General features: G+C 48.6%; 1 protein-coding gene across 1 annotated transcript in view; it reads right to left on the bottom strand.

Moving 5' to 3' along the window:
* Window positions 1–24,799, bottom strand: part of RPH3A (rabphilin 3A) — a 67,106-nt gene that overhangs the window by 16,971 nt on the left and 25,336 nt on the right. The window contains exons 3-11 of the mRNA XM_064577688.1: window positions 21,364–21,493; window positions 20,018–20,104; window positions 19,318–19,483; window positions 15,760–15,912; window positions 8,863–8,949; window positions 7,130–7,192; window positions 5,841–6,080; window positions 3,839–3,918; window positions 1,172–1,246 (exon numbers count right to left, since the gene is read on the bottom strand). Coding sequence (XP_064433758.1) covers window positions 1,172–1,246; window positions 3,839–3,918; window positions 5,841–6,080; window positions 7,130–7,192; window positions 8,863–8,949; window positions 15,760–15,912; window positions 19,318–19,483; window positions 20,018–20,104; window positions 21,364–21,493 — 1,081 coding nt within the window. The remainder of the gene's footprint in view (window positions 1–1,171; window positions 1,247–3,838; window positions 3,919–5,840; window positions 6,081–7,129; window positions 7,193–8,862; window positions 8,950–15,759; window positions 15,913–19,317; window positions 19,484–20,017; window positions 20,105–21,363; window positions 21,494–24,799) is intronic.

Genomic DNA, 24,799 nt, shown 5'->3' with positions numbered 1-24,799 from the left:
CAAGGTTTTCATTTTACTCTAAGAAAGACAGCGAAACATGCACTATATCCACAAGAGGTGGCCTGGTAGCAAATCTAATTCATACTAACATGTAAATGACTCACTGGACGCTTTGGCAAAGCCAGTTTGGATTCAGGCGTGAGCAAAGAAGAGAGTCTCGAGGAGAAAGAAGCAAATGTCACTGGGGGGTTAGAATGAGTAGTGGCCAAACACTTCACAGTTTGGCCATGGTCAGGTGAGGGACTCTCCTTTCTTGATCCAAAGAAAGAAAGAGTGAGAGACAGTGTGTATGTGAATACACACATGTGTGTCCTCTTTGTGTTATGGGGCATATTTCATACTTGCAGAGATTTTTAACAGCCATTTTCCCAAGATCATGGAACCAAGTGTACAGTCATTCTTGTTTCCCACCCCCACCCCCAGCCACCCCCCAAGCTTGGCCCATGTGGAAGCAGAAGCAAGGCTCGGGAAGCAGACTTCCTGGGTTCAAACAGCTCCACTGCTCCCCAGCTGTGTGATTTGGAGAAAGTTACTCAACCTCTCTGAGCCCCAGTGTGCCATGCATGTCAAATTTAACACAACAAAGCAGAAAATAAACTCTAAGAAAGCACCCTTTCATGTCTAGCCATGTGCTCTGAGTGGGTCCATCCAAAGAGAGGAGAATTAACTCCATTGTCCTTCCCCAGAGCAAGGTAGTGATAAGCAGGTGAGTGAGCTGGAAGGGGAGAGAAAGGCGGGTGGGGCAGTAAGTAGTGCATTTTCACTCAGTAACAAGCATTTTCTCAAGTGCTTAGCACCACAGCCTAGAGAGAGGAGAAGCGTTTGGTTGGGACATAAAGTGAGTGGGGGAGGTGAGCCATGGTCAGCACTGGGGACGCACTGAAGGTATCTGAGCAGGTGGATGGCATAACTGGGGCTTCTGCTTCTCTCCTGGCCTTCGGCAGCTCCCTGGAGGCCACGTTTCTGGGTTGGAGAAATGGGCAGAGTGCCTGCCCCTCAAGGAAGAGTAACTCCTGGTCTACCCCTCACCCCTTGCAAGGACTTTGCCACTCAGGGAGGAGGGGAGTTTGGGGCCAGATAGGGGGCCTATTTCAGGCTCTGAGCTGGGAACCTTGGGTGCCTGCCAGGGCCCATGTGCCCAGCCTGCCGAGAGGCCCAGGCCATATGGTACCTTGCTGGCTCCCGGCAGGAGATGCAGCTTAACGTAGGGATCAGCCAAGCCGTTGGAATCCATGGGCTTCAGTCCCTGCAAGAGAAAAGGCAACAGCATGAGGGCCTTGGGAGGGCCTGGCGCTCAACTGTCACAGGCAATGGGCACAGCCCCTGGCATCTGTCCTGCCCATCGGTCCACCCATGTGCTTCCTCTTCCAAAGACAGAAGGGAAATGAAATATCTTTGGAAAGAATGCTAGAATCAGGCAAACTGGGTTTAGAGCCTGGCCATGTTACTTCCCAGCTGTGTGACTTTAGGCAAGTTCCTTCACCTCTCTGAGCCTCATTTTCCTCATCTGTCAAATGGGATAATGGTATCTGCTTCACGGAGTGGTAAGACTTAAACATAGTTATACCTGTGAAGTGCTGGGCACAGAGCCTGGCACACAGTGATTTGCTGCATCGACGCTGGACTGTTACTCCTAGCATGGAAGGAAATGCTCCAGAACAAGGATGAGAGAGAAGGAGAAGCTGGGGAAAGAGGGCCTGAGTTCTGCCCCTGGCCTCTGCACTCATTTCCAAGACCTCAGTTTTTCCATCCATAAAATGGGCATCACAATGTCTGTCCGGCCCCCCTCCCTGGGCTTGAACGAGGCTCAAGTGAGACACCGTGGGGGAAGGGAGTTCGTCTGGGGTAGGAATTAAATTGGGCTTGTTAATATGAGCAACCCAACCCAAAATTCCTGGGGCCCAGACACACGCTGTCCATCTTCCTATGTCAGGGCTGGGCGGGTATCCCACCTCTGGGCTCCCACTGTCCTCTCTCACAGCACTAATCCCAAAGCCACGCATCCTTGTGGGCCTCAGGTTCCCCATCTGTTCAGTGGGGCTGATTGCAGCCCCTGTTCATGGGGTTCTTGGGGGATTAAATGAGACCTCACCTGTGAAGGGTGAGCTCTGGGCCTGGCACTAGTGAGTGTGGACAATGGGGAGAGGGTGCCACAAAGTTGGGGACAAGGGGAAAAGCTAGCAGAGTAGCCTCGTGGGTAAGAGCAGAGGCTCTTGAGCTGGACTACATGGGTTCAAATCCCAGCTCTGCCACTTCTTGGCTATGTGATCTGGGCAAGTCACTTAATCTGTGCCTCAGCTTTGCCGTCTGTAAAATGGGAATGATGACAGCACCTTCCTCATAGGTGGCTGTGAAGATTAAGTGGGATGCAATCATAGTGGAAGGCCCCGGAGGGTATATAATACTCAGGAAATGCCAGTGGTTTCTGGGCCATTTCCCCGACGTGAGTCCACGCGGGCAGGGCCAGTTCCTGCCCACGCTAGGAGCACCAGCGTGTAGGGCAGCGCCCGGTGCAGAGTAGGCATTTAATGAACGTTTCTGGAATGACAACTGCAAGGCTGCAAACTGGCAGACGCTATGCTTTTAAAATCTGAATTTGATAATGCAATATATGTTAAGAAAAAAAAAAGAAGAAGAAGGTAGCGGGAGGGGAAGAATGAAGTGGGGGAAATTGGAGGGGGAGACGAACCATGAGAGACGATGGACTCTGAAAAACAAACAGGGTTCTAGAGGGGAGGGGGGTGGGAGGATGGGTTGGCCTGGTGGTGGGTATTGAGGAGGGCACATTCTGCATGGAGCACTGGGTGTTATGCACAAACAATGAATCATGGAACACTTCATCTAGAACTAATGATGTAATGTATGGGGATTAACATAAGAATAAAAAAAAAAGAAAAAACAAAACAAAACAGGTGCTCAGCAAAACCTGCTGAAGACGTGCCCTGGGCGTGTTGATCCGGGAGTTGTGCTAAGCGTTAGCCTTGTTTATCATCCAAACTGGGACATTTTGTGCATGAAAGGGGGAGCTTTTAATTATTCCAGCAAGGTCACAGGCATGACTAGGGGCTGTCCTGGGCCAACGGGAACATGTGGCCACCTTACACTTAATACTCAGTCATGCTTATGAAAGACGCACATTATTATCCCGGATTTACAAATGGCACACTGGGGCTCAGAGAGGTTGAGTAACTTTCCCCAAGTCACACAGCCGGGGAGCAATGGAGCTAGTGTTTGAACCCAGGAAGTCTGCTTCCTGAGCCTTGCTTCTGCTTCCACATGGACCAGGTGTGCAGCGGGGGGAAACTCCAGTCAGTTACTTTTCGGGATGCACACTGGTATCACCCAGCTCTCCTCGGGGTCCGGAGTTGAGTTGAGTTGGTGCGCTCCCCCTGGAGCCCGCAGCAGGGAGATGTCGTAGGATCTGCAACAATGGGTTTCCCCCCAACCCCCTTCCCACACCCCCGGCCACTGCTCCAGCCTGATAGTCACAGAAGCAGAAGGAACCACTGGGTGGGCCTGTCAGCTGTCAAGTCAATGCCACCAGGCAGCCCCTCTGCTTTGGTCCCTTCCAGGGGCTGTGGAAGGGGCCGGGCTGATTTCAGCTCTGCCCTTGACTCCTGGCTGCCTCCACTCCTGGGAGGCAGCTACAGCTCCGTGAAACCCCCCTGGGACCACCCCTGAAGGAAGTCCTCCAAAAAAAGCGCCCATGGCTAATTCCTGCCCCTTTCTCATCACCGTCACTGTCACAGATAGGCAGGCCCGGTCACCCATGCCATCCCCAAGTCCTCTAGACAAGCCAGAGCATCCTAAGTGGTCCCCAGCTTGGCCTCTCACTTACCTTGGCTTTTATCATGGTGCAGTGCAGGGAGCTATTGTCCTGGTCGTAGAGAAGGCTGAACTCCAGGGCACCCAGGGTGGCTGTAGGGGGCAGAGGCAGGAACAAAGAGAACATTCGTTCAGTCATTCAACAAACATTTCCTGAGCATTTACTATGTGCCCAGTCTGGTCGAGGCATTGAGCCTACAGAGGGGAAGAGTCGGTCCCTGCTCTGGACACCCCATCCTGGTAGACCCTCCTCTACCTCGGAGCCCTCGGCACACCTGTGATCACTTAATCATGTGTGCAATTGCCTAGTTAATGACTTCCCATCCTGCTAGATTGAGAGCCCCCCAAGGGCAAGGGCTGTGACTGTCTCGTTCATTGCTGTGTCCCCACTGGGCACAGTACAGGGCACACTTGGTGCTCACTTACTCGCTAAAGGAAGAAATGAGTCTGAGCATTTGCTGTTGCCTCCGCCTGGAATACTCTCCCTCTAGATCCTCACGTGGCTGGTGTCTTCTCATTATCCACATCTTGGTTTAAATGTCACCTCCTCCCTCCCTGATCACTCCATCTAAAGCACCCACCCTCATGGTCATTGCCCTTTTTTATTTCCTTCTTGGGTGTGCTATCTCCATTTGAAACAAACTCTTTGGTATGTTAATTATTTCTCTCCACTAGAATGTTAGTTCCTTTAGATCAGCCATTTTGGCCTCCCCCCCCCCCCATTAGGTAGGCACATTTCCAGAGCAGAAGCAGCCCGTGGCTCACAAGGTGGTGTGGACTCCCCACTCTCCTTTCCCAAGACAGCAGACCCAGGACCCGCGGGAGAGCACAGCTGATATTTCATCCTGGTCATCTGTGAGTGACCGTCAGCCCCTCCACTCACTGGCAGTGTGAGCTTGGCCAGGCCCCTGAAGCTCTCAGAGCCTCGGTCTCCCTATCTGTGAAATGGGATTAGTAGAAGCACCTATTCCCAGGCCCAGTGGGAAGACTAAATAAAGGAGCACGAGCACACAACACACTTAGTAATAAGTGCCGAGCACGAAGGTAGTGCTTCACAGGTGTTGACATTTAGGACTTCTGATGCGCATACTACGTCATCATAATTCCTCTTATGTGTTTAGCACTACACAATAATAATGATTGCCAGTTTACAAAGCAATTTCCCAGGAGGTACCTCAGTTTACCCTCCCCGCAGCTCTGTGTGGGAGGCAGTATTCACTTCCCATTTTACATCAAGGAGAGGTGACACGATGGGCCAAAGCCAGGCCACTGATTATGACTGTAGGTCCACTTCTTCTGTGTGCGTCCTGTCTGTCCACCTGACCAGGAGCTCTTAGAACGCCCCCAACCCCACAACACATCTTAGATCCAGACATTGGTCCGTCCACGTCTCCCTCCAGCTCACAAAGGCCACCCCAGCTCTCCCCCGCTGCTCAGACATACCCAAGATAAGTACACACACTGGTGTGTGCGTGTGTGTGTCCCTAGGACTTTGGGTCTGAGTGGGCGAGGCCCAGAACAGGCACTTTACAAGTCATTGAAGGGATGGATGCAGGAGGAAATGTCTAGGAATTTTTAAATGTTTAAATTATGGTTAAGAAATTACTTTTAGAAGATACACATTAAAGAGTTTTGGAGGCTATTAAAATACATACATATATATATATATATATATATATATATATATGAAATGCTGGGTCATATGATACTTCTGTCTGACTTGTTGAGGAGCCACCGTACTGAACATCTGAACATCGCAAATGTAGTCAAACCGTACTCTTTAAAATGATTTAAATGGTAACTTTGATGTTACATATTTATCACAAAAATATACGTAGCACCTACTCTTTAGAAAGCTGATGTTGTTTTGTGAATTTAGTAACACAAATCTGTATCTTTATAACTTGGTTAATATGTTTATTAGGCTTGGCGCATTGAGGGGCTGTTCCTCTCTCCCCGGGAATGACACCCCGAAGTGACTCTCCCCAGACACCCCTCCTGTAAGGGCCACCTACTTGCTTCATCCGAATCGTAGCTGTTGGCTTCTTCCTCCTCCTCCTCCGGGGGTGGGGGCTGGCGGGCAGGGGCCGCGGCAGGCTGGGGGGCAGCAGCAGATGCTTGGGAATATGGGCCCGGAGGGGGGCCCGCTCGGTCCTCCCTGGCTCCAGCTGCTGAGTAGCCCCCAACTCCCCCCGTTCTCTCCTCCCGCGGCAGGGCCGTGGCCCCAGCATAGCCAGAGTCGCCGGGGGCCACCTCTGCAGGGGAGATGGGGCGAGGGCAGGGAAGAGGCAGCTGAGTCTCTGTGTCATGACCACAGCCCTGCTGCAGCACTGCATTAGTGATGAGCACCTACTGTATACCGGGTGCTCGGCAAGCCTTGTACCACCCCAGCCCAGCCACGGAGGATCAGCACATCCAGTTGACGGGGGAGGGGGTGGGGTGCATCATGCATCATGTCATTCACTGGTCCTCTGAATGTTGCCTTTGTCAAAACCACCTAGGGAAGCTTGCAAAAATGCAGGTTCTCGGGCCCCATCCAGACTCAGTAGGCAGTGCCATGGGCCTCGGAGTCCGTGTCTTATAACAATTCCCAGGAGCTGATTCAGATGCAGGCAAAACAGACCTCATGGGGTACTGATCAGTGGTGTGGGCTCTGCAGCCAGACGGCCTGGGTTTGATCTCTGCTGTGCGACCTGGGGCAAGTTACTTAATGTCTCTGAACCTCAGTTTCCTCACAGTAAAATGGGAATTATAATACCTGAGGGTACTTAAAACTAGTAGTTATTATTTTAAAAATTATCTGCTACATGTACAGCACTTAAAACAGTACCTGGTGAGCTAGAAAGCAATGAAGGAGCCATAGCTCTAGTAACCGATGACGATGCATATACATCATAGGAAAGAAGCACTGTCACTTAGCATGATCTTAATCCATTCCAGGTCATGTGCTAAGGTTTTATATGCCTTAGTTTGTTTAATCCTCCCATCAATTCTGTGAGGTTGTTCCCATTTTAGAGATAAGGAAACAGGGGCTCAGGGAAGTTAAGCGACTTGACAGCTGGGAAGTAAAGGAGCCCAGATTTGAATCCAGGCAGTCTCTGCTCTTAACCACTGTACGTGCTGTCCTTTTCTAGCTATCTAATCTTAGTGAGGACTATCTAGAATTTTGGAATTAGGGAGGCCCCTTAGAGCTCATCAGATGAGTCTCTGGGTGCAGGGAGGGGGACAAAGATCTAGCAGCTCCTGCTCTCCCACAGGAAGAGGGGTGTCCACTGGACAGGTATGGGAAGAAAGGAACACTTGCCTGGTCTCTGATCTGGAAAGCGTCCTGCGGGCCCAGGGCTGGGTTTGCTGCCTCCGGGAGGCCCTGAATGGGGAAAGAGAAAGGGACAGAGCAGGGAAGGTGGCATCATTTGGGTGTTCTTCCCTGTCTCCCACCCCGCCCTCATTTCAGGAGTGTGGACACAGGCCTGGGGGCAGCAGGTACCCAGGGATGCAGGAATGGTCCCACTGGGGGACTCTGAGGTCAGAAAGACCTGGGTTCAAGCCCCAGTGCTTCCTTCCTGGGCCTCAGCTTCCTCCTCCGTGAAATGGGGATTGCTATACCTGTTCTTTGCATTTCACCAGTTGTTAAGAAATTGATGAACAAATGGAGTAAGAATTGTTTGTGAAGTGACAGGCAGGTTTATGCCTTGAGCCCACCATCGCTATGGGGTCATTCCTGGTCCAGTGGATTCCTTACAACTACATTCCCCAAAGCATGGGATGCAGGGGAGAGCCACAGGGAGGGGGCTTGGAATAACATTCAACCACACAGCAAGAAAGTCATTGCAGTTTCCACTGCCTGTCAATACCGACTCCATCATGGAAATGTCTCATTTAGGTGTTACTTCGTCTCTAACACCTCTCTAACTTTTGTGAATTTCCCCTTTGAGCAGAAAAGAACAGGCCTCGGGCTCAGAACCTTCAACAGGCCAGCATACTGAGAATCTCACTGCACAGCTTTATTTTCATTGCATTAATTTTTTATAATTACCCCCTGCAATGGGTTGAATTGTATTCCCCAAAGGATGCTGAAGTTCTAACCCCCCAGTCCCTGTGAATGTGGCCTTGTTTGGAAAGAGGGTGTTTGCAGATGTTCAAGTAAAGATGAGGTCATATGACTATGTCCTTACAAAAAAGGAGAAATTTGGACACAGAGATGTACATAGAAGGAAGACGATGTGAAGGCACAGGGAGAATGCCACCAACCGGCCAAGAAGGTGTGGAACACCAGAAGCTAGGAGAGAGGCACGGAGCGGATTCTCCCTGACAGCCTTCAGGAGGAGCGACCCCCACCAGCACCTTGATTTCAGACTTTTGGCCTTCAGAACTGTGCGACTATAAATATCTGTACTTTTAGGCCACTCGGTGTGTGGTATTTTGTTAGGATAGCCCTAGCAAACTGCTGGGTGTCTTTTGGGCATGGAATACCAGTTTCTCATTTATGCCATTATTATATATATATAAGGTTTCTCTTAAAATAACACAATGTTAACTGCACCGATTAGGCATTATTTCTATTGTCTTATGCAATCCATATTTGTATAGATTTTCCCATATTACCATCTCTTTGGTCACCATTTCTTCCTGACTCTCACACTGCTGTTCTGGGAGCATCTGTCCCCAGCACTTCCTTGACAGAGTCTGTGATAGCAAGTTCTCTCGGTTGCATTTTTCAAGTGAATCAATTTGAAGAAAGATGTGAAGAAGAGAGCAGGCGGCAGGTGCATGAAGTAAGGACTGTGAAAGGGAGTGACAGTGCCTGAGGCGGGGCAGTGGGGAACGAAGAAGCCCTGTCAAAGTGGGTCTGGGACTCGCGTCTCACTCGTGCCCGGCTTCCCCACCCGGAGGATTACTCATTCTCAGGGGCTTCGCGGAGCTGAGGGTTTGGTGGTGGCTGTGGCTTTGCAGAAAGCCCGGCAGGCTCTGCAAGCAAGGATGGGAGGCACCGGGGTCCCAGCTGAGTGACAGTCTGGGCGGGCGGGCAGCAGGTACCTGGCTGCCCAGGCTGAGGCGGCGCTGGGCTCTGCACGGAGGCGGGAGCGGGTCTGGAGGCCTGCACGGAGTTGGCCCGTCGCAAACCTGCCGGGGAAAGGAAAGGAAAGCACCTGTCATGTTCTGCACGTGTGCACGCACATGCACCCACACGTGTGCACACAGAGTGGAAGCAGGAGGGGGCCTGGAACTGGTCAGCTGGCACGAGGCAATGCCTTCTGGGTTTGAACTGAGTGTGGGACCCCGACACCCTCAGCTCCTCTAGACCCTCTCCTCCCCTCCGTGCCTTCTCTCTGTGCAACATTCAGATCCCCTGTGCAGGTCACAGCAGCGACATGGGGGTCGAAAAGTAAAGGTTTCATGATGTTGCCTCCATCTGTGTGAACTTGGGCAAGGGACCTATCTTCTCTGGGCCTCAGTCTCCTCATCTGCGAAATGGGGATAATAGTATCTACCTAGGGTTGCGGTAGAGACGTTATGAAACAATACAAGCAAAGGGCTCAGGACAGCGCCTGGCATGGAGTAAACACTAAATATTATTATTATTGAATCTGGTCTCTGTCTTCACATGGACCTAGCTCTGCCTCCAGCTTCTTGTATAAGCTGTGTGACTTTGGGCTGGTCATTCACCCTCTCTGAACCTCAGATGTCTCATGGAGGCAACAGCTCTATCTACTGGATAATAATGAGTTAACATTTATTTAATGCTTACCATGTTCTGTGTTTCAGGGACTTTACATAGAAGAACTTACTTAATCTCTACACCCCATGAACTGGGCGCTGTATTATCTCCATTTTACAAATGGGGAAGCTGGACACAGAGGGCTAAGGAGCTCACTTAATGTCTCCTTACTGGCTAGTGGCAGAACCAAGGTTTGAATTCAGGCATTTTGTCTCCAGAGTCTGCCTGAGACCATCAAGTGCTACGGTCTCCCGCACAGCTACTGGGGGATCAAAGGGGATAATGTACACAGCAGTTCCTGGCATCCAGAAGGTGTGACATTCCTGGAAGAAAGCCCCGTCCTCTCTCATTTCACTGGGCTGGATCCCACCTTTCCTGAATTCAGCTCTTTGTCCCTGGAGAGATGCTTGAATGCTAATGACAGAAGGTGCTTTGCCACCTCTGGCTGGGAGCCTACCAAGCCCTACAGGTCCTGCAGTAGCACTGTGGTTTGTTCATTTGGGTCCTTGTTCATTCATTCATTCATTCATTCACTCACTCACTCACTCATTCAACAAGTGTTCATTAAATGTCTGCCAAGTGCCAATCCCTAGGCAAAGATGGACAAAAACCATCTTAATTCCTCCAAGAGTGCATGGCCCAGGCAGAGGAAGGAGATAGACACTGAGATAATGAGCTTATAAAACAGCAGCAATGGCCAACACCCACTAAGTGCTTCAGATGTGCCAGGCCATGAGCATCACCTCCCAGAACCCTCACAACTTGACGTCATGTGTGGTATTACAGTCCCCATTTGCAATAGAGAAAATGGCAGTTAAGTGTGCCCAAGGTCACAAAGCTTGGAAGCGGCTAGGACCTCCGACCAAGTTTATCTGACTCCAAAATCCCTGTCCTTAGCTATTATGTTATACCTGCCCCAGGAGGTAGAAAGTGAATAATCGTGCACACTGGGCCCCCACAGCATGTCAGACTCTGCTCCAAGATCTGTACAAGTACCACTGTGGGGTTTCAGTTCACTTAATCCTTTAGAGCAACCCCATGAGCTAAGACTGATTACTGTCATTCTTTCCATTTTACAGTAATTGAAAGCCTGGTGTCTTGATCTGTAAAATGGGAATGCACAGCTGGTAGGTGGTAGAGCTGAGATCTGACCCCACACAGTCTTTGTTCTGGTGTTTGTGCCCTTGACACTGAACTGAAATGGTCATTGAGGTAAATAAGTAACATCACGGGGGATGGAGGCAAGAGGCGACCTCTGGCTGGGGGGATGGGAACAGCTTCCTGGTGCAGGTGGCCTTTGGAGTTTGGGTATACCAACATGAAAGGGATATTGATGCCCAGACGACCTCTGTAGCCTAAAGAAAAGTCGGGATGATTTTGGTTTATTCCACAGCACTAACTCCACATCCCAGATCTGCGGAGAACGGGGCACTGGGAAGTGTCAGGATTACTGAATGGGAAACACAGAGCTGACTTGATTCTTGTCGAGGATCTGGGACCTGAGTTGCAAGTCATCCTCAGCACTCCTGATGGAATTCCCTCCGGGGCTTAGTCTGGCTCATGACTGAGGGCTGCCGGCATGACTGAGCCTTTTACTATACAGCAAGGGCATCTGGGCTCCAGCAGATCAGGAAGGGTTGTAATCATCCCTTCTGCAGATGGCACAAAGAGGATAGCACAGACATGTCTGTGTTTTAGAGCACCAGACCCCTCTGAGTAACCTCAGGGCCACCAGATAGGCTCTGACTTGCCATACCTGTGCGATGTGTGTATGATATAAAAATACAAGATGCTGGCCCTTCCTCTGCTCAAATATTCTTCTGTGGCTCCCTAGCACCTTCAGGGAAACGTCCAAACTCATTTATCTAACTTTTCAGGCTCTTGAGCAATGGTTCTCAAACTTTGGCATTCACAGAAATCACCTGAAGAATTTGCTTAAGAAGTGCAGAGTCTGGGTCCTGACCCCAGAAATTCTGATTTAGTAGGTCTGGAATGGGGAAAAGAACAAGTGCTTTTTTTTTTATTCTTATGTTAATCCCCATACATTACATCATTAGTTTTAGATGAAGTGTTCCATGATTCATTGTTTGTGCATAACACCGTGCTCCATGCAGAATGTGCCCTCCTCAATACCCACCACCAGGCTAACCCATCCTCCCAGCCCCCTCCCCTCTAGAACCCTCAGTTTGTTTTTCAGAGTCCGTCGTCTCTCATGGTTCGTCTACCCCTCCGATTTCCCCCGCTTCATTCTTCCCCTCCTGCTACCTTCTTCTTCTTCTTTTTTTTTTTTCTTAACATATATTGCATTATTTGTTTCAGAGGTACAGATCTGAGATTCAACAGTCTTGCACAATTCACAGCGCTTACCAGAGCACATACCCTCCCCAGTGTCTATTATCCAGTCACCCCATCCCTCTCACCCCACCCCCCACTCCAGCAACCCTCAGTTTGTTTCCTGAGATTAAGAATTCCTCATATCAATGAGATGATAGGATACATGTCTTTCTCTGATTGACATATTTCGCTCAGCATAGCACCCTCCAGTTCCATCCACGTTGTTGCAAATGGCAAGATCTCATTCCTTTTGATGGCTGCATAATATTCCACTGTATATATATACACCACCTCTTCTTTATCCATCCATCTGTCGATGGACATCTTGGCTCTTTCCACAGTTTGGCTATTGTGGACATTGCTGCTATAAACATCGGGGTGCATGTACCCTTTCGGATCCCTACTTTTGTATCTTTGGGGTAAATACCCAGTAGTGCAATTGCTGGATCATATGGTAGCTCTATTTTCAACTTTTTGAGGACCCTCCATACTGTTTTCCAGAGTGGCTGCACCAGCTTGCATTCCCACCAACAGTGTAGGAGGGTTCCCCTTTCTCCGCATCCCCGCCAACATCTGTCATTTCCTGACTTGTTAATTTTAGCCATTCTGACTGGTGTGAGGTGGTATCTCATTGAGGTTTTGATTTGGATTTCCCTGATGCCGAGCGATATTGAGCACTTTTTCATGTGTCTGTTGGCCATTTGGATGTCTTCTTTGGAAAAATGTCTGTTCATGTCTTCTGCCCATTTCTTGATTGGATTCTTTGAGAACAAGTGCTTTTAACACGCACCTAAGGTACATGGATCTGCCGATCCCCCGTCTTCTACTGCTCTCTCAGGGAAAGAGATTCTGGCTTTAATATGCTTTAGATAGTGACAAGCGCTAATTAGAGCTGGGTGTCAGTACTCTGGGAACTCAGAGGAGGGAGCAATTAGCTCAAGGTGGAGCAGGTGGATGCTAGAAGCTTCATAGATGGTAATAACATTTACACTGACTCTCGAGGGACAGAGGGTCAAATCTGGCTCAGGAATGTTGTGTGACTGTCTTTTCCCTCAAGAGGCAAAATAATACGGAGGCTTAAAAGCACAGGCTTCATATACAAAAGTTAACTAAAAATGGATCAAAGAGGGGGCGCCTGGGTGGCTCAGTTGGTTGAGCGTCTGACTCTTGGTTTTGGCTCAGATCATGATCTCAGGGTCGTGAGACTGAGATTCTCTGTCTCCCTCTGCCTCTCCCCACTGCACACTCTCTCTCTCTCAAATCAATTAATCAATCAATCAATAAATCTTTGGCGTGACTGAACATGACACCCAAAGCACAGAAAACAAAAGAAAGAAAAATTTGACTCGTCAAAATTAAAAACTTTTTTTTTTAAGATTTTTTATTTATTTATTTGAAAGAGAGAGAGAGAGAGCAAGCAGGAATACAAGCAGGGGGAGTGGGAGGGAGAAGCAGGCTTCCCGCCGAGCAGGGAGCCCGATGCGGGGCTCGATCCCAGGATCCTGGGATCATGACCTGAGCCGAAGGCAGACGCTTAACGACTGAGCCACCCAGGTGCCCCCAAATTAAAAACTTTTGTGCATCAAAGGACACTATCAATGGGGCAAAAGGGCAACCCACAGAATGGGAGGAAGTATTGACAAATCATAGATCTGGAAAGGGATTAATATCCAGAATATATAAAGAACTCCTGTAACTCAACAATAATGAAACAAACATCCCAATTAAAAAAATGGGCAAAGGACTTGAATAGACATTTCTCCAAAGAAAATATACGAATGGCCAATGAGCACATGAAAAGATGCTCAACATCACTAATCATCAAGGAAATGGAAATCAGAAACATGAGATACCAGGGCGCCTGGGTGGCTCAGATGGTTAAGCGTCTGCCTTCGGCTCAGGTCATGATCCCAGGGTCCTGGGATCAAGTCCCGCATCGGGCTCCCTGCTCCTTGGGAGCCTGCTTCTTTCTCTCTCTGTCTCTCATGAATAAAAAAATTAAAAAAAAAAAAAAAAAAGATTTAAAAAAAAGAAACATGAGATACCAGTTCACATGCATTAGGATGGACACACACACACTATACAAATGTTGGTGAAGATGTGGAGAAACTGGAACCCTTGTGTATTTCTGGTGAGAATGTAAACTGGTGAAGCTGCTGTAGAACCCACGATGGGTGGTTCCTAAAAAACTTAAGCATAGAATTACCATATGATCCAGCTATTCTACTTCTAGGTATAGACCCTCCCCAAATTAAGAGCAGGGACTCAAAGAGATATTTGCACACCAACATTCATTATTCACAACAGCCAAAAGGTGGAAACAACCCAAAGGTCCATCAACAGATGAATGGATAAATAAAATGCCTATCCATGCAAGGGGATATTTTTCAGCCTTAAAAAGGAATTCAGGTTCTGATACAAGTCACAACATGAATGAACCTTGAACACAGGATGCTCAGTGAAAGAAGCCAGTCACAAAAGGCCACATATTGTGCAATTCTATTTATATGAGATGTCAAGAATAAGCAAATCCTTAGTGGTTAGTGGTTACCAGGGGCTGGGGAGGGGGGGAAATGGAATGCAGAATTGTTTAATGGGTAAAAGTTTCAGTTTGGGATGAAATGGCTCTGCTGATGGTTAGTGGTGATGGTTGCATGACACTGTGAATGCACTTAAGGCCACTGAACTGTAGACTTAAAAATAGTTAAAATGGTAAATTTAATATTAAGTATATTTTACCACCATTTAAAAAGATGTTTAAAAAAAGCACTGTCAATAAAAAGTTCACCTCTGGAAGAGAAAAACAAGCACAAGCTTTGATGTTGGATAGACATGGGTTTAATTTCCATTTGAACCAATGATCAGCTGTGTGACCTAGGGCAAGTGGCATCACTTCTCTGAGCTCAGTTTCTCCATCTGTGAAATGGGAAGCATAGAGGTCTTCATAACAGGGTTTGGGGTTGTGACAAGGATTAAATGAGATGTTCTACGCGAAGAGCTTGGCCCAGCACTGGCACATAGTAAGTACACAACAAATATTCCATATGATGTTGCAGAGCTGAGAAATTCTTCTTGCTCTATGAATCTGAATCATAGGTTCATTAGGGGCTGTGCACAGTGGATTAAGCACAAGGTATGGGCCCAGCCCTCTCGCCAAGAAGAAGAGGGACTACGGGCCTAAGCTACAGACCCACTATTGAAGAAGAGAAGCCAGAGGTCACCATGGGACCTGAATATTTAGCCCATCTAACTTTGGACACAGTCTCATCCCCTTGTTACAAAGGAAATGAAGTGGCTCTGAGGGCTCACACAGGAGGTAGGGAGCTTTGATCTCTCCCATCCAGTAGACATTTTTCCCAAAATCCAGGAATCAAGGACTCCCACGGTGGGCACTCTTGGCAAATAAATCCCCCATGAGTGCAGTCAGAGGTGCTGAGCACCAGCGAGCCAAGAGCAGCTATGAGTGACATCCTGGTCGTGCTGAACCACCCCATCCTCACGGACAGCGGAGGCCACTGGCCAAGGAAGAGAACAAAGAACTTGGGTGGGTCTGTGAGAGGGAAGTGTCCCGACTTTGCTCAAAGGCAAGTTGCATTTTCCTCAGGGCTTCCAGGGAGGAAGGCAAAACCCCTACGTTTTCCTGACATTTGGCATTAGAGCAGGAAATGGGTATAACCAAACATATGGATGTCTAGAGTCAGAATTGTTTCTGAGTTGTCTTTCCTCTACCTTAGACTAGAACCAACATCTAAAACGGAATGTGGCACGCAATAGATGCTCAATAAATACTGAATGAATACATGGATTAAAACATTGTCACCCCCAATCCTTTGGATTCTCCTCATCCAGGAAGCCTGTCTGGATTTGCCCATGTTTCCTACCTGCTGGGCTCCTGCTGGAGTCACTGGCAGCCCCACTGTGGCCGTGGTCCCAGCTCTCTGAGTCCCGGCTGGATGAGCTCACGCGTGCCTCAGAGGCCCTGCGCATGGGAGTCCCATAGCTTCCTCGCCCGGGAGCAGAGGCTGGTTCAGGACCTGGAGGGAAAAGAACATGTTAAATGGAGAAAGGGCATCAGAGGGATGGGATAGAAGGATAGAAGGGCTCCTGTCCCAAAATAGAAGACTGAGTCAGCAGAACCCACCTGTCTTCTGACCTGGGCCCCTCCTGTCTTCAGTGTCACCTGGAGAGAGAGAGAGAGAGAGAGAGAGAGAGAGAGAGAGAGAAATGATGGGGAGTCCTTATTTTACAGTTTCTGGAGAGCCCTCGCTTAAGGAACACACAAAGGGGCCCAGTACCACTCTTAAGAACTTTTACAAAATGAACTGGAAGTCTCCTCTCCCAACATCCCCTGTGAGGTAGCTCCCATTTACTATTTCACATGATTTCCTTTGTGTGCACGAGCATGTGTGAGCATGCACAAGCCTTTAAAAAGAACAAATTGGGATTATTAGCCAATGATCGTACAAACTGTTCTAGAATGTTCTCTGTTCACTTGCCAGGACTCACCAGGCATGCTCCAACCTCAAGTCCTTTTGCACGTGACATTCCCAAATGTTCCATGAGCCCTCTCTACCCTTCCCCCCAAATACTAGCTCCTTGGACAGCCCTTCTGTGACTATTCTGTCCAATATGGAGCCTCCTGGCACGTCTGTCCCCTTTACCCGCTTCATCTGTCCTCCGGACACCATCACTATCTGGTATTACATGGTATTTGCCCGTGCTTGTTTGTTGAGTATCTGTTCTCCCCAGGACAATTTTAGCTGTGTGAGGGCAAGGATTTTGTCTGTTCCACTTAACACTGTATTCCTAGGGCACAGAACAGTCTGGAACTCACTGGGTGTTCAGTAAGGGTTTGTTAAAAGAATATCGAAAGCTTCTATCGTGGGCATAATTCCAAATCTATAATATACATTTCCATCGTTCAATTATAAAAGATGCCTAATATAGCACGGTGTGGCTATACCATAATCCATTAAACAATCCCATTAATGAACACTTAGGGTTTTCCAGGGGTTCTGCTACCATAAATAATGATACAATAAATATACTTACACATGTATCTATTTATATTGGTCCTTTTATTGCTGTTAGATATATTCCCAGAGAGGGATTGCCAGATCAAATGGCATGTACACTTCAAATTTTAATAAATTCTGCCATAACACTTTCCAAAAGGCTGGAGGTGATTCATAGTCCTACCAACAGTTTGTAAAGTATCCATTTCCCCCACCTTCACCAGCACTGGATGTTACTACCAATAATTTTTCATGTGTCACTATTCAATGCTGGTGATGTTAATTCTTTCTAGTGATATGAATAGGTGTTATATCAAGCATAGTTTTGGGGTTATTTGCTTTGTCCAGAGTATATCTGATAAGCTAATTCATACTATTTATGTGTGTGTCTGTGTCTTTAACATTATTTAATATTGGTCAATATTTACTAAGTGCTACATTCCACAAAGCACCTCCCATCTAGCATCTCATTTAATCTTCAAAATAACCCAGTGAGTTATTAACCCCATTTCACAGATGAGGAAAGAGTCTCAGAGGGCTAGGCGACGTGCAGAGCTGAAACTGAGATTCAGGTCCTCTTGGTCTCAGATGTTCTAGATCTTTTTTTTTTAAAGATTTTATTTATTTATTCATGAGAGATAGAGAGAGAGAGAGAGAGGCAGAGGCAGAGGGAGAAGCAGGCTCCCTGCGGAGCAGGGAGCCCGATGCGGGACTCGATCCCAGGACCCTGGGATCATGACCTGAGCTGAAGGCAGACGCTTAACCGACTGAGCCACCCAGGCGTCCCTCAGATGTCCTAGATCTTGATGGTGAGGCTGTGCAGTCTTCTCAGGCTACAGGGGGGAAAGCTTAACCAGGAAGAAGGATGTTCTGGGGTGACACTGGGGGCTCCTTGGGGACACGGTATATATTGAAAATTCGGTAATTCTCTGCAAGGAATAGACGTTGCTTGGGCCATGTCAGGAAGAAAGCATTTGGTGGATGCCTTTTCAGTGCCAGGCCCCAGACTGCACACCTTTAGAAGTCATCTCACGGGAGACAAAGTTGGACATTTTGACCTTTGAGACCTTTAGCTACAACTTACCTTTCAGAAGCATTGCCTGCACTCAACTCCAGAACTGACGTTCAGACCAGATTTTATCACTTAGTGTTAACTGAGATTATGACAAGGGCCTCTTCTGAGGTCAGTCCCATTGGTCTCACCAATTAAAATACGTTTGCATTACTTTTTTGCCTCTCCCTTTTATCGTCATTTTACTAATTAATAGTAATACTTGAATAAGAGAGATAATATCCATAGCCGTGGTAATTTTCTTTTGGTAATTTCCCTTCTACTCATCTTTCACTTTTAATTAGTACCATTTCAGATAGAGGAGATGGTTGATAGAAGAAGTTGCAGGGACAAGGAAGGCCTTCCCAGCAAGTCACCCTCAGGCCCCAGTATGTATTGTGGTGATAAGAGTCTCTCAGTTTCTAATTTTAATTTCCATCTCTTGTACCTCTAAATACTCCATGAGGGATGACAACGAAAGCTTTTGGCAGCCTGGCATTGCTGGAGAGTTTCCTGTGCTACCCTCTCTTTTTTTAAAAGTTTTAATTTTAATCCCACCATTATACAATAGTGTTACTGTATTACAATATACTGTGAAGTGTTATATTCATTCCAGACGTACAATACAGTGACTCAACACTTCCATACAACACCCTGTGCCCATCATGACAAGTGCACTCCTTAATCCCCCTCACCTAGTTCATCCATCCCCCCACTCCTCCCCTCTGGTAACCATCAGTGTGTTCTCTACAGTTAAAAGACTGTCTTATCTTGGTTTCTCTCCCTCTCTCCCTTTGCTCGTTTGTTGTTTCTTAAATTCCACGTATGAGTGGAATCATATGGTATTTGTCTTTCTCTGACTGACTTAGCATTACACTCTCTAGCTCCATCCATGTTGTTGTAAATGGCAAGATGTCATTCTTTTTTTATGGCTGAATAATATTCCATTGTGTGTAGATCTATATTTATATCTACCATGTCTTCTTTATTCATTCATCAATTGGTGGACACAGGCTGCTTCCATACCTTGGCTACTGTAAATAATGCTGCTATAAACATAAGGGTGCACGTACTCCTTTGAATTAGTGTTTTTGTATTCTTTGGGTAAATACCCAGTAGTGTGACTGCTGGATTGTAGGGTAGCCCTATTTTTAACTTTTTGAGGAAGCTCCATACTGGTTTCCTGTGCTACCCTCTTGATAAGGGTTCATGGTGAGCTGTGCAGAGGATATAGGGTTCCTAAACCCAAGCCCAGAGGCTGGCTGTTCACCAGCTGGGTAGAAACATAAGACATCATGTCAGGACATCTTCTGGGTAGACCAGTTAGCCAAGATCTGTTCTTGGTCCTAAAAGGAGAAGGTGTTTTGTCCTACCTTGGGTTGGAGCTCGGGCAGCATGCTTGGGCTCAGGGGCGACCTGCTCAGAGGCAGCAGGCTCACTGACAGGCTGCTGGGGCTTGGTCTTCCTTATAGGCATAGGCTGTGGGAGGACCTGTTTGGGGAAGCCCTTGAAGAACCATGCTCCGGAACGCTTCCACACCTAGGGGAAGAGAGGGAGAGGATGAAGACACGGCAGCCAATCACTAAGAGTCCTGCCTTCACGAGTGCCACTTTTTAACTTTGCTCCCTGCCCACAGTACGGAGCCTGCCACAATTCTTACTTGACTCACACAATATCCCCAAACACTCAGTAGGCAGGGCCTGAGTAGACCCATTTTCTTGATGGAGAAAGTTGAGTATCAGAAAGGTGATGAACTGGTATGAGGTTACCCAGTGAGAGAGTGGAAGGACAGTAAGTGGACTCCAAGTCTTCCACCTCTTAAATATGGTGTGCTCTCTACTTCGAGGAAGAGAAGAGTCATGGAAGCAGGAGAAAAGAAATTCTTTCAAACGTCATGGACTGTTCTGCCAGTGTTCACCGCTGAGCTGGCTCCTTTTTACCAATCCCTTAGGACATATACCTAGTCAGGTTCCCCAGCCCTCGACTGCCACCCGGTTTCCCTGGTTACAGTGAGGAAGGGTGCCCCAAACAAGGAAGGGTGTCCCAAAAGCCAGATGGGACCAATCGACTCACCTCTCTCTGCTCAATGCAGATTTTGCAGAGCCACACGGGATGCGGGCGGTTACTGGAGGTTTCCACTCCACACTTGATGCAGACATTCTGGGGACAAAATATAGTCCAGGGCACACTCAGATATGCCAGGCTCTGAGCTGCCAGTGATCAGGGCGAAGGGGTTGGGAAGGGTGGCAACTGAGCCCCATTCTCTCTTGGTGGATGTAAAGAGCTTGAACTCTTTCTCACCTCCCTCCCATGACCAAGGCCAGTTAGGATTAAAGTTCCAATCTGAGTCTTCATTTCCATTAACAAGAACTGGAGTCACTCCCCGGTACTGGATGAGTGAATTCTCCTAAGTTCTCCAAGAGTCCCTGTGGGGTCTGAGTTTTCAGTGTCCACACAGGGGAGATCGCTGACATGAGTTTTCAAGAGGAGAGGTCACATATTTATTTGTTCATTATTTCTTCTTTCCTGCATGAATCTGACCTAACATAGCCTATGGCTGCAGGTTCAGCTCTCCAAGAAGAAAATTACCTGTATAAAAGCTATGACTGTGTGATGGTTAGAATGTTATACTTTTGGCTGAGTTGCCTGGCAGTCAAGACAAAAAGGAAAACCTAACAGGTCACGAAATTTTCACTATCTGGTTGACTGCAGCAGATTAAGTGTTTTAGCCTAGATAAACTTTCCCCAATACCGTACTCTAAATGTTAAGGGGGATTCCAAGCAGGAGATGCCAAGTGACATTATGGATGTCTCCAGCTCAGGTGTTCCCCTGAATTCCTTTCCTGGGAATTGGGCAGACCCAAGGGCGGTTGTATCCGTGTCCTGGAATCATCAAGTGCCAACAGCTTGAGGGGAGGGTGCAGGGTGGAGGGAGCACAGGGAGACTCGCCTTCAAGAATGAATGTTCAAGAAGCCCAATGGCTCTAACTTGGCTGGAGAGGGGCTTTCTAAGCCAGGGTAAGAGGATGCTGGGTAAACCTTTCATGTACACACAGATGTAGACACCTGCCTGGCATGCTCTTGAGCCTGACACATAACTCGCTAAGCCATAACCAGGATACTTGGAGGCTCAATCATAGCTCAAGTCCTACCTCAGGCTCCCAAGTTCATTCTAGATGGAGCTGAGCTCCAAGGGGACAGAAGAGTCAGAGCATCTTCCAGGAGAGGAACCAGAATCAGGGTTGCCTAGAAGATAGTTGGGCATGGGAGCACCCCCAAAGGAATCATATGCTGGCAACTACCCTTCAGGATCGAAGCTCCATCCCCAAGACCCAGGGCCCCCCAGGGCTGGCTTGAGCCCAGGCCTAGCTCTGTGCATGAGAAGAGCAGGGAAGCAGGGAAGAGGAGGGTGATGGTACCTTCTTACAGTCCTCACACACCACACAGGTGGAGCCCAGCATCCCCAGTTGTTCTCCACACAGGATGCAGCGGTTCACCCCATCCCCGGCCACGTTCTTCCTCATGTTCTCCAGACGGTCCACCAGGCGCCTGGAAGCAGAGACAGAATCATGAGGGCCTTACAGGACCAGGGACCACCAGCATCTCCCACAGTATCAGGCTGATGGTCTTACCCTTCTCTGAGTCGTGGGCTCCTGAGTGTCTGATGATAACTGCTGGATCCTTCCCCAGAAAAAGGCACACGTAGATGAAATTCTGGTACATTTTCAGACCACCGCAGACCCATGTCCCATATCTCCCACCTCTTCTACTGACCGTGGACTAAGCACCTTCTCTAGACTTTCAATCTCCCGTTATCTCTGTTTATCTAATTGTCTACCTTATCTAATTGTCTTCCCTTGGATGTCTTTGTGGGCATCTCAAAGTTTACTTGCAGCTGCTCTTCAACTTGGCTCTTCTCCAGCCCCATCCCTAGCACACCTGCTCCCATTCTCAGGATGGAGCTGGACCCTACCCCCTCCCCGCCCCCTCCACAGGCCGGGTTCCAGCTTCGGGCACCAGGGGCATGAGAACCGCTGGGAGGCAATTCAGGGATCACAGGCTCTAGAAGGTCCCTGGTAGCCCTGCCTGGCAGCCACCTGATACAGACTCTCCCCACAGGCCCTCCTCGCTCCTGCCATCCCCGCAAAGTGTTCTGACTAGCAATGTTATAAATAGCAGCTTCTCCCTTTGTGCTTCATTCGCAGGAGAGCCATTCTGCCCCAGGGCGAGCCAAGAGCTGCCTGCAGGCTCCAGAGCCTCCGCTGTGACCCAGATTGGACAGAGCGCTTCGGGAGGCAGGATGCGCAGAGCCAGAGGCGGCCCTCTCCTTCCTCCTCCTCCTCCTCTTCCCTCCTTCTCCCTCCCTGGGTTCTCCCTAGAAACTGTTTTTATAGGATGATGGGTGGGGGCAGTCACCAGGTGCAAGCCCCAGTCCACGGTCTCAGAACACCTATCATAACAGTCGCTGTTGTTTACAGAGCACTTACCATGTGCCAGATGCGGACCTAAGCACTTCACCTGGATCTTCTTAATGAGTCCTTCCAACAGCACAATACGCTGAGCACTATTCTTGTGCCCATTTTCCAAGTGGGAAAACTGAGGCACAGAGAGGTTAAGTGATTTACTCAAGTCACGCAGCGGGGAGGTGGAGAAAGCTGGGATCCAGACCCAGGCACAGTATGTCCTGAGTCCCTGTTCTTAACTGTAATTCTACACTCCTGATCTGTGTCGGGCAGAGCCATGGGGATCTTCTTGAACTGTTTGATCTCCACTCGGCTCGCCCCGCCCCTGCAGTCCCCACACCAAGGGAGACCTTCAGTCATTGGTAAGCACCAAGTTACACACACCCCGTTACCCCGGCTGGTTCTGTCCCTCTGCCTCTCACTTCCCTGAGCTTGGGACAAGACACCCAACAGCTGCCCCATCATTTTGCTTCCCTGAAAAGCCTTCAATGTAGGGTTGAGAAATCTGCAGTTTGGCCCTGGATTTTGCCTCTCTGGGCTTCGATTTCCTCATCTGTAAAACAGAAGGTGTTAACGCTGAATCGGTGGTTGTCAAACTGTGCTTTATGGCACCCCAGGGTTCCTTAGAGCCAGTTTAGGGGCCACCCACTGTAGTGGTGGGGTGGGGGGTGATTCTGAGGGTCCAGAAAACCCTCCTTCACCCACAGCATGTCTGCATTATCACTTTTGTTTGTTTAGGCTGTTGAATTAGATTTCCTTTGGAAAGCTGCAGTTTAAAGAAATGGCCTGAAATTGTCCAGAGCAGGTAAACTTCAGGATGCCTTTCTTTTTTTTTTTTTTTTTTAAGATTTTTTTATTTATTTATCTGAGAGAGAGAATGGGAGACAGAGAGCATGAGACGGGGACGATCAGAGGGAGAAGCAGACTCCCCGCTGAGCAGGGAGCCAGATGTGGGACTCGATCCCGGGACTCCAGGATCATGACCTGAGCCGAAGGCAGTTGCTTAACCAACTGAGCCACCCAGGCGCCCCTCAGGATGCCTTTCAATGCCACAGAATTATAAAATATTATGAGACAATGAGGCGAGCTGATGGAGGCGGGGGATGGTAAATGCATGGTGACATTCTTATTGTACACACTTTCCTATTTTACCGATTTCTTCCTTCATCCACCACCCTAGCCAGGAAATGGTTAGATTTTATTCTTCTCACTCTAGCAGGGCAGGTCCCAAAGCACAGAGAGGGTGAGAGGCTGGCCTGGGGCTGTTCAGCGAGGGTGAGTATCTAGTTCTCTGGGTCAGGAAATCATCTTTGCTTTCCATGAAACCCTCCTGGCTTCCCGCCTCAGGTCAAGCCTCAGGAAGACAGCCCAGGCCAGATGACCCAATTTTAAACTATAGTGCGCTCTGCTCAGGAGGCTTAGAGGCTTTCCTGCCTCCTCTTGGAAAATCAAGGCCACGGCTTCACTCACCGCTTGCAAAACCCACACTCTGAGCCTCCACCCAGATGCCTGTTCCTTGCACTGTTCACTCCTAAATGCCGAAAGGCCCCATTAATAGGCCTTGTACGGGGAGTGTCTCATTAGCTCCTATCGTAGAGCAAATGGCATGGAAAAACAACAGATTTAAGATCATTATTCAGATGTCTCAGCTTGGGGACCCTCATTATTTGTGAATTTGGCCGAGACCAATAAGCATAGAAGCACGCGTGGGCTGGGAAGAGCACACCTTCGTCGCTCCTCCAAGATCTCTCCTGCAGCCCACTCATGAGGACACCCTCTCTGCGGCCTCCCGTGCTAGGACCTCAACACGGACAGCTGCCACAGCTTGAGGACTTGAGCTATGATTGAGCCACAGCCAAAGGTCATAAACTTAGAAGTGAAACTTTGCAGGAAGCTAAGTCAAAATCACAGATGGGTCTTTATCCCGGTGATAAAACACTTCGGTTTCTTTACCCCAGAAGGAATGTTTGTTCTTACCAGTCTTGGCAGGAGCACGCTCTATGCATCCTGAAGGATGCCTGCAACCCTCCGCGCATGTCAATCACCCAGGGAGCCTTCGAAAAGAATACCGAGGCACGAGGCACGGAGCCCCGACTCTCAACTTCGTCAGCTATGGGTCTGCTGAAGCCCCGTGAGCAGTATTAGAGTGTGCAGCCCTGTGGGGAGCCACTGCACGGCGGGGAGGGGGGTTCTCAAAATTCACAGTGCTTCTAGATCACCCTGGGAGAGTGTTCAGCATGCAGACAATGATTCTGTGGGATTGCGGCAGGGCCTGGGAATCTGAATTTCGGAGCGGCTCCCTGAATGCTCCTGACGCTGGTGAATTCCTGGCCACACTCCGGGAAGGGCTGAAGGAAGGAAGGGGGCGGTAGGGCAAACTGCATGGGAAAAT

Source organism: Mirounga angustirostris, unplaced genomic scaffold (genome assembly GCF_029215605.1).
Source record: "Mirounga angustirostris isolate CCGP_5_RB_7025 unplaced genomic scaffold, mMirAng1.0.hap1 SCAF_14, whole genome shotgun sequence".
In the NCBI taxonomy this organism is placed as follows: Eukaryota; Metazoa; Chordata; class Mammalia; order Carnivora; family Phocidae; genus Mirounga; species Mirounga angustirostris.
This window is presented reverse-complemented; position numbering and strand designations above follow the sequence as displayed.